The sequence below is a fragment of the Myotis lucifugus genome, unplaced genomic scaffold (assembly GCF_000147115.1).
Source record: "Myotis lucifugus unplaced genomic scaffold, Myoluc2.0 scaffold_477, whole genome shotgun sequence".
Lineage (NCBI taxonomy): Eukaryota > Metazoa > Chordata > Mammalia > Chiroptera > Vespertilionidae > Myotis > Myotis lucifugus.
Genome location: NW_005871525.1, coordinates 213,451 through 227,268, shown reverse-complemented (window position 1 = coordinate 227,268; position 13,818 = coordinate 213,451). Strand labels below are relative to the sequence as shown.

General features: G+C 40.6%; 1 protein-coding gene across 2 annotated transcripts in view; it reads right to left on the bottom strand.

Moving 5' to 3' along the window:
* The window catches only part of GLO1 (glyoxalase I), a 35,571-nt gene that overhangs the window by 7,092 nt on the left and 14,661 nt on the right, over positions 1-13,818 (bottom strand). The window contains exons 2-6 of one of the 2 annotated variants that reach the window (XM_006103252.3): positions 12,868-12,950; positions 9,536-9,676; positions 8,350-8,417; positions 6,456-6,545; positions 1,525-2,991 (exon numbers count right to left, since the gene is read on the bottom strand). In XM_006103252.3, coding sequence (XP_006103314.1) covers positions 2,903-2,991; positions 6,456-6,545; positions 8,350-8,417; positions 9,536-9,676; positions 12,868-12,950 — 471 coding nt within the window. In that variant the 3' untranslated portion in view covers positions 1,525-2,902. Of the gene's footprint in view, positions 1-1,524; positions 2,992-6,455; positions 6,546-8,349; positions 8,418-9,535; positions 9,677-12,867; positions 12,951-13,818 lie in introns of those variants that run through there. The other variant, XM_023744581.1, reaches the window with a different exon arrangement.

Here is a 13,818-nt window from a genome sequence, read left to right as displayed (position 1 = left end):
GGAAGAGGTCTGAGGAATTCTGCGAAGGGAAAAAAGGTTATTTTCACTGAACACTGTTGGTTTATACATGACACCTGGAATCATGGTAGGTATTTTTAATCCTCACCCAGGATATTTTTCCATTGATTGTTAGAGTGAGTGGAGTGACGGGGAGAGACAGAGAGGGAGAAGCATCAATGACACATCGATTGGTTGCCTACCACATGACCTCCGACCAGGGCCAGGGATCGAGCCTGCAACCAAGGTACATGCCCTTGACTGGAATCGAGCCCGGGACCTTTCAGTCCGCAGGCCAACACGCTATTCACTGAGCCAAACCGGCTAGGGCCATGGTAGGCATCTTTGGTCGCAAATATTATTAGCCCCAAAAGAAACCACTGAAAGGCTGGGAAAGATGGAAAGAAACGGAGGTTCTTGGTATGTCTGAACCCTCCATCAACCCAGTCTAGAACCGCTGAAGTGCTTGTTACATTTGGTAAAGTTGGGTCTCATTGCCAGCAACAAGCATCCTTACTGATATGACCCTCTTCACAAGCAGCTGTGCTACTGATAAACAGTTATGTACACTGTGTGAAATTCTAGTCAGAATGCTATGGAGGGAAGCCATAAGGGACCCTCTCAGCCATCAGCTCCTACTTCAAAACACCTGTGGAAAATGTCTTATTTATGTATGTATTTATTTATTTATTTATTTTTATTTCCCATTATTTTAAATTTTATTGGGGTGACATTAGTCTACATGAACATATAGGTTATATGTGTGGATTACTAATTTACAAAATCTGTATATAGGACCATGTGCCACCACCCAAAGTCAAATCTTCTCCTGTCACCTCATATTAGGACCCCTTCCTTCCCCTACCCCTCCCTCTGGCAACCACCACACTGCTGTTTGTGTACATAAGTTTCTGTTTTATATTCCACATGAGTTAAAGCATATAGTTCTTAGACACAATGGAGTACTACACCGCCATAAGGAAAACTTCTTGAGGTCAACCTCACCCTTTCATATCACCACTTCTCAGGTAGGTTAATTTGGAAGTGAATTGTCCTAATTGCTAGCAAAGCTGGTGATACAATAGTTATTTTTTCAATGCATATAAGGATGAGTTTAAGGAATAAGCAAGGGCTATGTTTTGACAAGTTTTACTTAGCAAGTACAGAAGGCTTCTTCTGTGAAAATAAGGTTTAAATGACTGAATTTATGAATCTAATAACGCGCCCATTTGATGATGTTATACCCAACATGTGAAACTAGTCTTTGCTGGTTCCCACAACTCACCTTTTGACATGTGGCCATTCTTCTTTATACTTTTTTCTTCTTCCACCCTTTATTCCTTCCTTACTTCCCTCTTCCCACCTTTCCCACACCTCCTTATACTTAGAAACTATCTGTTTGCAGGATATAAAGAATTACATCTATTCCCAGTTCAGAATGAGCCTGCAAGGCCCTTCACATCCTGAGGGCAGCCCTTTTCTTCTTTTAAGAAAGAACATGCTGGAGAGTTTACAAATTAAACACAGTCTTATTTAAATGCTTATTTTATTTCAGTCTATAAGTATGGCCATTTGTTTGAGTTGCTCACATAAATCCATTCCATCCAGAAAGGAAATGTCAAGTGCTTCTAGCAGTGTAAGCACAGTTGGCATGGCCTACCCAAAGATCTTCCACCACAGTCTATAGAAAACCTAAATGTAGTTAAACAAATTGGATGCTCTTATTTCCTGGGCCTTAAGAGATTTTTTTTAAATCAGTTTTTTTTTTTTTAAATCCATCAAATGTCAATTATGGCAGAGAAGACCACTGAGCTGATTTCTGATACCTAAGTTATCACTGGTCATAATTTACCCTAAATGACGACCGGCATCTGAAAGACCTTAGTGTAGGGCTCTTCACAGGTAACACAAGCACCACTCACACAAGAACAACCGGGCACCCCCAGAGCAGGTGAGGGCTACTGACTTCCTTCCTCCACTGCCCCCTCCCTCACCACGGTTCTCAGGCCGAGAGCTGAGAGGATAAGGCTAAGTCACTGAAGGTTTTACAACAGGAGGCTAGCGGGGGACGTCCTGTGAGGTACTCATTTATGAGGTACATCTGAATGCTAAAAATAATGGTGGAATTTTGAGTACTCATGCCTATTTGTATTGCCTGCCATTAATGAGAGTTATTTTACGTGTCTAGCCTGTGTTCTTTCTCACAGGATAGCTGGGAGGATTCAGCAAGATAAAGCATGTTGACAGCCTAATCTGGTGTTTGCAAACCCAGGAAAAATATTCCCACCCTTCTCCCCATCCCCGAAATAAAGAGGTTAGTCCTTGAACTTGGAAAGCACTTTATACATAAGAAGAAATTAGTCTTTCTGTCAGCATCCTCCTCGGCATGATTCCGAGTTCCTCCCAAGAGTGCCTTCTCTCTTGTAAAATAAACGCTTTCTACTGTTTGAAGCGCACATCAAGTTTTGTTTTTGTTCAGGGCTCTTCACTTTCCACTGTGAAACGTTATTTCTGAGGACTGAAACCCCAGAAGGAAACATGTTAAACGTGTTTTTTTAAAAATGATGTTTGAAAGGCAGATGTGGAGAGAAGTCAGGTTAGGAGGGAGAAGGCAAATGCGGCCTCTGAAGGGAACTGTTCTAATTATTACCTAAAAAACTAATGTTACACAACCACATTCAAGGACACAAGGCAAAGCATTACTTTAAAACTAGAGGGACTGATCAGGTCGGTGAAAAGCACAGCTGACACAGGAAGGGAAATGCACTTAAGAATAATTTGAATTGAGACAATGAACCATCAGTCCTCGATGCTTCTGTTATCTGAATATATCCAGTTTCCCTGTCTCTCTTTTTTAACTCCCACAGTATCTTTATAGACATCTCAAAGCAGTATTCTCACAGACCTAAATAATAGTTATCATCTTGTTAGGATTCAAAATTTCAATCCAATAGCCATCAGGATCTTGAATAAATGCCAGGCCTTTCATTTTACCTGTAAAATGAAATGATTTTCATTATTAAAAAGACTTAAAAAAAACCTGAAAAACTTTTAAAAGATTTTTGTTACTTCAAATTTAATTTGCATTCTTTATAGTATTAATTTTTAAAAATTCTGTTGTCATTGTTGCCCAAATGCATGTTTTTTGGAATGACTAATATTCTATCTTCTACACATAGCTGGAAACCAACTCTAATGAAATAAACTGTGGGACTGGATACATCTTTTAGGTAACAGGTGAATCCCTCCTCTTTGCAATATCACTTCATGCTACCAGTTGAATCATTACAGAAACTGTCTTATTTAAATATATATATATATATATATATTGATTTCAGAGAGGAAGGGAGAGAGATAGAGAGATAGAAACATCAATGATGAGAGAATCATTGATTGGCTGCCTCCTGCACGCCCCCTACTGGGGGGTGGGGTGGGGCGGGATTGAGCTTGAAACCCGGGCATGTGCCCTTGGCCTTGGAATCGAACCTGGGACCCTTTAGTTCACAGGCCGACGCTCTATTCACTCAGCCAAACTGGCTAGGGCAGTTTGGTGCTCGAGGGAGCAGGTGGCATGGCTCACCCACAGCCACAAGACCCAGATGCTCGAATCATACAACCCTGTGAAGACTATTCTGGGAAACCCAAGGTCTGCCGATCCGGTTCGTTCTCACAGGAATTCATAACTGGGGTTGAAAGGCTAGTAGGTCTAGCAAGTAGAGCTGTTTGCTTAAATGGAACAATATTGACCTCGGAAATTTATGGGACTAGGATGCTGAATTAGTTGACTCCTATCTCTAGTTCCTTTCCCCAAAATCACCCCAGAGGAACATAGCAAGTAGGGGGGGGGGTGGCGGTAAGAACCCCTTGGGTGATGGTTGTGGAGAGGAATTGTGGGGATGAGGTAGGGTGCCTGTTTAACTGGTCTATGTGGAAGGGGGTACTTTTGGCCTGGACCACATGGCAGTCCAACATGCCTGTGGGAGAATAAACAGGAAGAGTTTTGTTAATTTGATTCTTGCTCCTCCCAGTGGCTGGGGCATCAGCACCACCCCCACACGAGGGGGAGGGAGTGGGAGAGGGTGCATGGTCCTGGTTCAGATGTCCTCGGGAGTAAATAATGGCACCGGTCACAGAAGCCTGTGGGGAACTGAGAAAAACACGTGGGAACCGACTGATCCCCTCCAGCCTTCACTTTCCACACAACCAGGCTTAGGGGGTGACAATCTCAGGAATGTCTCCTAGTAATACTGCTAATATGTAGTCCCGGAGGGACAAAGCAGGAAGATCTAAGCAAGAGACTTGTTCTGCGGAATGTGAGGTGTTTAACTGTCATTTTCAGTGCCTAGGGATTTCTGCCCAGCCCACCTTCCTGTCGCTGAGTTGTCAAGATTGAATCTGGCTTTCCCCTCATTCACGTTGCCTGATGGGCTGGGATACCTAATATTTGCAATAAAAAATATACCCTCTGAGACCAAAATAACAAGAATTTGAGGAACATAACCATAAAATAAACAATGGATTATAGATTCAAACAGAAGAACAAATATTAGACCAATGGACCAAGAACAATTAAACATGTAAAAGTGATGAGGAATATGAAATATAACCAATATGAATCAAGAACAAGAAAAGTTAAAGGGCCCAGCTCAGTGGTTGAACCAGGAGGTCATGGTTCCATCCCAGTCAGGGCATATGCCTGGGTTGTGGGCTCGATCCCCAGTGTGGGGAATGAGAAAGCTGCCAATCAATAATTCTCTCTCATCACTGATGTCTCTGCCTCTCACTCCCTCTCCCTTCCTCTCTCTGAATCAATAAAAATATATTTAAAAAAGAAAGAAAAGTTAAAGCAATCAAGCAAAACTTAGGAATCAGAATTATAATAGCTGAAATAACAATAGATGAGAACACAAAAGATGACTATCAGAACAGATACATTTGAGAAAAAAATTCAATTTTTTCTCAACTGGTATGCCAGTTTGAGGAAATCTCCTAGAAAGAAGGCAAGGAAAAAGAAATAACAAATTTTAAAAGCTTCCAGTGCCGAAACCGGTTTGGCTCAGTGGATAGAGCATCGGCCTGCGGACTTGAGGGGTCCCGGGTTCGATTCCGGTCAAGGGCATGTACCTGGGTTGCAGGCACATCCCCAGTGGGAGATGTGCAGGAGGCAGCTGATCGATGTTTCTCTCTCATCAATGTTTCTAGCTCTCTATCTCTCTCCCTTCCTCTCTGTAAAAAATCAATAAAATATATTAAAAAAAAAAGCTTCCAGAACAAAACAGAAGATAATATACAAAAGAACACAAATCAGCCGTCGCTGGTAGCTCAGTTGGTTAGAGTGTCGTCCTGATACGCCAAGGTTGTGGGTTCAATCCCGGGTCAGGGCACATACAAGAAGCAACTAATGAATGCATAAATAAGTGAAACAACAAATCGATGTTTCTCTCTCCCCCTTCCTCTCTCTCTAAAAATCAATAAATTTAAAAAAATCAAAAGAATACAAATCAGACAGCAGATTTTCAACAGCAACATTGGAAAACTGAGACAATGGAGTTCTATGTCCAAGATTGAAGAAAAATAATTCTAAAATTTTATATTCAACAAAACTGCCATTTGTGTCTAAAGGCATGGTTCTCAGGCATACAAAGCTTCAAAAGTTTATCTCACAAACCTTTTGAAAACAGTTTGGGTTGAGGTACTTAATAAAGGGACAGAAAAATCTCAAAAATGCTGTAAGAGACGTATGGAGAAAAGGTGATCAAATACTTTGAAATCGTACTTATTATCTTTAAAAAATGAATCATATCCAAGTCTGGACAACAGTAACATGATGGGAGTAAAAGGGAACAAGTTCTCTTCCTGTTGGGGAAGATATCTGGATATCAAATCTTTTAATTGAAATAAAAAGAAAGAATTAAAATGAAACGGTGAAAACAGTGAAGAGTTTCAAATGAAAATTGAAATAATAAATTATGATGGCAGAAACAAATCTAAGTAAAATAAATTATACTACATGTAAATCTAACAAAATCTTGACATATACTATTTTAAGAAACATATATAAAACTTAAGGACATGCAAAGGTTGTAGAAGGTGAAAAAGAAATACCAGGCCATTATTAACTGAAGAGATTTGGTATAGTTATATTAATATCAGATAAAGTAGACTTTAAGGAACTTATTTTGGGGTGGCTAGATAACACCTGAGATAGAGAATAAGGTGGGGTCCGAGGGTAGGTGAGGAGCCTAGGTCTTTGATGGCTCCCATATCCTGTGTCTAGTCCTTTGTGAAGCACCGTAGTAGCTGTCTTTCAGGTCCTAAATAAGCAGGTATTCTTCCAATAACTCCCTTCTTTCATTAAGCCGGCTGAAGTAGACTTCTTCAAAGTTACTTGCAACCAAAAGGGTTTTACTACAACTGTGCCCTTCCCGTGGGTGCTCAGTGAATGTTCTCTAACTCACCATCGTCAGGCTTCTTCACAAATTTGACTCCCAGTTCTTCAAATCTTTTGCAAGCACCGTGTACATCAGGAACTGCAATTCCGATGTGACCTTAGGTGACCACCCCCAAAACAAGGCAAAGAGAAGGAAGAAATCATTACAATAGGGTGGCCATTGTACAAGTAGCTTCCAAAACTAGTACATTTCAAAACAAAAGGCATCCAAAGACAGACTGAATCAAGTAGGTTAGAAAACTATAATATAGAGGGTGAAGCAAAAGTAGAATTATAGTTGTTGATATGGAAAATAATACAATAATTAGTAAATAAAAATATAAAAATAAACTTTCATGTACTCATAACTGTAAACCTACTTTTGCCCAGCCCTGTATTAAAGAATAAGAATCTAAGTCTAACTGGCTGGGTATAATAAATTAATTAGTTGCTCTGAATTATAAATTATTGAAAATAAGGCCAAAATTGACTCATATGTTAAGAATAAACTATTTTTTAAAAAATATATTTTATTGATTTTTTACAGAGAGGAAGGGAGAGGGATAGAGAGTTAGAAACATCAATGAGAGAGAAACATCAATCAGCTGCCTCCTGCACGCCCCCCACTGGGGATGTGCCCGAAACCAAGGTACATGCCCCTGACCGGAACCGAACCCGGGACCCTTCAGTCCACAGGCCGACGCTCCATCCACTGAGCCAAACCGGCCAGGGCAAGAATAAACTATTAAGAATAGGTTATTCAATCTATTAAGAATAACCTACACAAAAGAATAATCATTTATGCATACTTAATAGGTTTGTGGTTGACAGTGACTATATAACAGCCAATTTAAGCCTGCAATCCCATTATCTTGACTGAAAGGATTTAGTTCAAGGCAGAAGTATATGCTAGCAAAAATCAAGATTATTATTCATCACAGCTTTTGGCTTTTACATTAAAAAGTCTACTGGAACCCTAACCAGTTTGGCTCAGTGGATAGAGCGTTGGCCTGTGGACTGAAGGGTCCCAGGTTCGATTCCGGCCAAGGGCATGTACCTTGGTTGCGGGCACATCCCCAGTAGGGAGTGTGCAGGAGGCAGCTGATGGATGTTTCTCTCTCATCGATGTTTCTAACTCTCTATCCCTCTCCCTTCCTCTCTGTAAAAAATCAATAAAATATATTTTTTTAAAAAGTCTACTGGAAATATAACACAGAGACTGAAAAGTAAAATCACTGAGAGTAAATGTAATGTTTAGAATGAGATTATGAGATTAAACAACTCCTAAATAAAATAATTTGTGAAAACAAAAATAACAATAACCCTACTCCTAATAAATTACTTATACTTAATGCTTTAGATCTGTTAGAATCATAAAAAGGAATGCAATGCAAACAGCATACAAATCCATCTATAATAAAAGTATAATATGCTAATTAGACTGGACAGCCAAATGACCTTCCGGACCTCATTCCAGACGAAGCTGCCAGGGTGGGGGCTGAGGCAGAGACAGTTAGTAATCAGGCAGGCAGGCGAGCAGTTAGGGGTGATCAGGCAGGCAGGTGAGCAGTTGGGGGTGATCAGGCAGGCAGGAAGAGTGGTTAGGGGTGATCAGGTAGGCAGCAAGCAGTTGAGGGTGATCAGGCAGGCAGGCAGAGTGGTTAGGGGCAATCAGGCAGGCAGGCCAGCAGTTAGGGGCATCAGGCAGGCAGGCAAGCAAGCAGTTAGCAGCCAGCGATCCTGAATTGCGAGAGGGATGTCCGACTGCCCACGGGATCGGTCCTAAAAGGGCAGTCAGTCGGACATCCCCTGAGGGGTCCCAGATTGTGAGAGGGTGCAGGCCAGGCTGAGGGCCCCCTCCCATGCATGAATTTCATGCACCAGGCCTCTAGTATATATTATATACAAGTAGGGAAACATACCAAACCCTCGAGGGTCTGAGTTGCCGCTGTGGTAACTCTGGGTCTCATCCTCCTCAGTGCCCCAGTTGCTATGAAAGGAGGGAAAACACAATTACAAGGGACCTGTAGAACAGATATTCTGGAAAAAAAGTTGCAACAATCTGTCTTTGAAATCTTACCATATATATTATTTGATATACTTGGTCTAATCTCTGCTGTTATAAATATTAAGTTTTCAACTACAGAAAGGGCAAATGGACAAAGTATGATTTTAACTAGACTAAGGAGACTAAACCAGGCATCTGGATAGCAATAACAAAAGCAACTATCACTTACTGAGCTCAGTAAAATCCTCATAGCAGCTCCATGAGCTATATTAGAGTATCTGCATTTTATAATGAAAATGTCACTTATGGAGGTGATATAACTTGTTCAGAGTCACAGAGCTACTGTCAGAGTCAAGACTCATGTCTAGGTCTGTCTGATTCCAGAGCTGTTTTGAACCAGGGGACACACTAAATCACATATCCTGAAACAAATGCTGTTTATTGGTTATTAAAGAGTGCACAGAGCCCTGGCTAGGGTGGCTCTATGGTTAGAGTGTCGGTCCAAGGACCAAAGGGTTGCAGGTTCGATTCCTGGTCAAGGGTATGTACCTGGGTTGCAGGTTCAATCCCAGCCCCAGTCGGTCAGTTGGGGAGTGTTCAGGAGGTAACCAATCCATGTGTCTCTTTCACATCGATGTTTCGCTCTCTCTTTTTCTCTCTCTGTACTCTCTTTGTGTCTCTCCCTCCCCCTTCCACTCTCTCTAAAAATCAATGAAAAAATATCCTTGGTAAGGATTAACAACAACAACAAAACAGTGCACAGAAACAACATAAAGAATAAAAAGAGGAATACCTATTTCAACATTTTATGAAGACTTAGTTGTAGTACTTAAACATTTGTTAGCTATAGTTTGGCAAATATCTTGCCATTTCAGTCTTAGATTCTCTACCTAAAAAGCAAATGATCTTACTTGTCCTACCTATGCCACAAGACCAATACAAAGACCAAAAGATCCATGAAAAAGTACTCAAACATCCTGTTACAAATGCAAAGTGGTGAGGTAGACCAGGTTTGAATTAGGCTGGTAAGGGAAAACAGTGTACAAAAACAAGCCTTTAAAAAATATAGAATATATAAAAAGATAAAAACTCATACTCACTGTGTCAGTTCAAGTGTAGCTTTTCTGGAGAACACCCACGCTACCTTTTCATCTTTATCTTTTGGGATGTCATTTTTATCCTCATAAGCCAAGAAATAGAGTGAAAATTTCATGGTGGGAAAATCTAATTTTTGGAGTAGCCTGAAATTAAACAACAATCCTGAATCAATTAACAACAGGAAAGGTTGATTCATACTAAAATCAACATAACAACATTCAAGTTCTACTAAGAATAACTCTGTAATAAGGCCATTTTCATAGGAAAAACAAGGTAAGCCAATGAAAAATACCTCATTTAAAAAAATCTATTCAGCTCTGTGGCTCAGTTGGTTGGAGCATGTCCTGTGCACCGAAGGATTGCAGGTTCAATTCTCTGTCAGGGCGCATACTCAAGTTTCAGGTTCGATTCTTGGTTGGTGGAGGTAGCCAATTAATGTTTCTCTCTCACATTGATGTTTCTCTCTCTCTCTCTCTCTCAGATCAATAATAATTTTTTTTTAACGTATCCTCGGGTGAGGATTTAAAAAACAACATCCATTCATCTGTAAATATCAGTGAAATAAAAATTTAAAAAGCAAACTTTTATAATTCATCACTTCCTCAAATATCATCAATTCTTCAAATATAATGAAACTTAGCCAGAATTATGGTACTTGTTTATAAATGGCAAAAGATACCTTCAAAATAAAATGTTATTTTTACTGAAAAATGTAATGTGTTACTTTACTGTCCTTTCAGGTATATGACATTCAGTTAAAGAAAATAAGTGCATTGAAAGTATGATTATCTAATCACTAACCTGGACATCTGAAACTAAATCAAAATAGCCCAGCCCATGTGGCTCAGTGGTTGAGCACTGACCTATGAACCAGGGGGTCAAAGTTCGTTTCCTGGTCGGGGCACATGCCTGGGTTGTGGGCTTGATCCCCAGTAGGAGGCATGCAGGAGGCAGCTGATCAATGATTCTCGTCATTGATGATTCTATCTCTCTCTCCCTCTTTTTTCCTCTCTGAAATAAAAAAAAATAAAATAAATGTAAACTATAATTGAAAAATAAAACTTAAATTAAAAATACTTTTTAAATAAATAAATAAATAAATGTACTGAGTTCTTACTAAGCCAAAACTACTAGGGAAAAGATTGAGGATCTGTGGTAAGAAAGAAGGAAGGACACAGAAGATGTGACTGTCAACAATTAAGTGGTTAACAGCATCAAATACTGCAGAAAGGTCGAACAGGACTGAGACTGGGAACAGGTCACCAGACATGGAAAGGTCCTGTGAGGCAGTCTCCGCAGCTTGGGGCAGCAGAAGCTGGACTGCCTGCACTGGAAGAGGATGGGAGGGGAGCAAGTCAAATAGCAGCGTGATCCACCTTCATAGATGGTGGGTGACGATGGGAAGGAGGGCCAGAGAGCAGAGGGCAAGAATTATCCTAGAATAGAGACGACTTAAGCTTTTTTGTAGGTTGAGGAAAAAGAGCCAGTGGAAAAGGAGAGACTGATGTGAGAGAAGGAGTAGACAAATTATTAATCCTGAGGTTTTAAAAAAGATCAGTGAAGTTATGGCCTATAAAGTGAATTCAGAGTATAAAATTATTTTGCAAGGACTAGGGTAGTATGAGGATTCATATAATTTTCTTTAGATTAGGATTAAATGCTCCAACATGACCTCATCTATAATAATACAAGCATAATATGCTAATTAGACTGGACAGCCAAACGACCTTCTGGACGTCATTCTGGATGTCCTTCCAGACGAAGCCGTAGCAGCGGGGGCCAAGGCAGAGGCGGTTAGGGGTGATCAGGCAGGCAGGCAGGCAGATGAGTGGTTAGGAGCCAGCAGTCCCGGATTGCGAGAGGGATGTCTGACTGCCAGTTTAGGCCCGATCCCTGTGGGATCGGTGGGATCGGGCCTAAACCAGCAGTCGGACATCCCCCGAGGGGTCCTGGATTGCGAGAGGGTGCAGGCCAGGCTGAGGGACCCTCCCCACCCCCATGCACGAATTGCATGCACTAGGCCTCTAGTTCATAATAAGAGGGAATGACTGAAGCATAACAAATGAAAAGTTTCTAGAGTTCTGTTGAAATCTTTTGATTATCACTGCTATGTAACATGCCCTGGCCAATAAAATCTATGCACTGACTTACCACAAATAAGATTTACTCTATCTGTTTATAATAAAGAATCCAACACCTCAAATACTACAGTCATGAAACACTAAGCAGACTGCACAGCCTTGTAGACCCATCAGGTGGAGATGCAGCACCTGACCCTACTGAAACTTGCTTTTCTCAGCTGTGCATATCTTTCAGGACAAGGTCACACCCCCCACTTGGGGGTTCTTAAAAACAAGGTCAGCGTTGGAGTTCATAGGAACCTGGCTTCAAATTCAGGGCTAGTTACTTAATGTTTAACCTCTGGTTTCTTCCTTCATATGTTAAAATGGAGACATATGCTACCTTATAGGCCTACTCTGAAGATGGAATGAAATACTGTGTAAAATGCCTGCAAACAGCAAGTGTGCAATTAGTTTGGTTTCATTCTGTCCTTTAAATATGCCACGAATATATGCAAAATACTTTTTCTGAAAAAAATTACAAGAAATTGTTTACAGCAGTTATCTCTGGGGAGAAGAACTGGGAGAGGGAGGCTATTACTTTTCATTTCGTATTTTTCTGAATTGGTTGGATTTTTAAAACAGAGACATATACTGTATGAACCAAATTTTTCTCTCAATGTCATGGAGGTTATAACCCAGGCAGTAAATTAAAGATCATTTTACTCTTTATCTTTATTATCAAAAACAAACAGAAAACCTCAAATCAAGAAAAATAAGCTCCGGGAGCCCGCCCACGCCTTTCCTGTCCCCCTCTTCTTCTTTTCTTCTTCTCTCCAGGAGTTACCTTTGCTTTTCTCTCTCCTAAGCTCCAAGGGCCCTTCATTTGCTTCTGAAGCCTGTTTCCCGAGTAAACTCATTCATTTTCTAAGTAGTATGTCTTTATATGTATACCTTTTCTGAAGTATACAAGAGGCTAAAAGTGGCTCTAACATCAAAAGGGTCTGGGCATACGAAGGATTTAACTGACAGCTCTCGAAGAGAAGGGAATTAGAGAAAATACAAGGATTGGTGTCTCGCAGCCCACTGAGCCTGGCTGGGACAGAGGAACTTGACAGAGGCCCTGACAGCAGTCCCAGACCGCGGGCCAGAAGGACTTTTGTGATTTATGAAGCAAACTTTAACCCATTTTTAAAAATAGATTTGAAAGCATTGCCTATATTTGCAAAGCTGTGTATTTAAACATTACAGGCGCCAATATAGAGTTTACTTACGTCATTCCAAGAACTCTAGTATAAAAATCCAAAGACTTCTTAGGATCCTTAATTCGCAGCATGGTCTGCTGCAACAGAAAATCCTAAGGAGAAACAGCACATATTAAACACCTTCCGGTTTTACCACTTGTACCACAGTCCACCACTGTAACAATGTTTAGGAAAAAAACAACTTTTTGTCCCCTCTGTCCACCATGGAAATCATCTGGAAAGTTTCCATCCCTACTACCTACAACTTGGGCTCTCTGCCCAAGGGTATTTCTGGTCACAAGGGTAGGCAGGCCCCAAGTGCCAGGGAGTTTACAGCCCAGGAACGACCCTCAACCAATAACGGATAAAAGCCCTGGCTTCCTTGCCCCTTAGTGGGACAATTCTGAGGCAGGTTCCAGTTTCTCAGAGGCTTCCCAGCAAGACCAAGCCCAAATGCCCTCACTCTTACACACTTTCTATCACCTCTGTTTCCCTCTCCAGAGATTTCTTAGACTACGTCCCAAATAAACTACTGAGAACCAAACCCCTATCTCCAGTCTGCTTGTGGGTGTCCCAAACTAAAACAGTGACATTATAAAGAATCCAATCACTGTAAAATTTGTTGAATGAAGAACACACAAGAACTATTTATTGGTAATCACAGCAAGGAGTTACAAGATCCTAAACTCCTAAATAACTAAAAGCGTAAAATTACTGTCTCGATTATCTCTATTCCCTGAGATTTTGCTTCCCAGCAATTGTCAGTGTGGCTCAAGTAGTCACAAAAATTCTCTATGGGTTTTAATGTTTTTCTATGCTGACATTTACTTGGCATAGTGTAGTGATGGCGAACCTTTTGAGCTCGGTGTGTCAGCATTTTGAAAAACCCTAATTAACTCTGGTGCCGTGTCACATATAGAAATTTTTTGATATTTGCAACCATAGTAAAACAAAGATTTATATTTTTGATAATTTATTTTA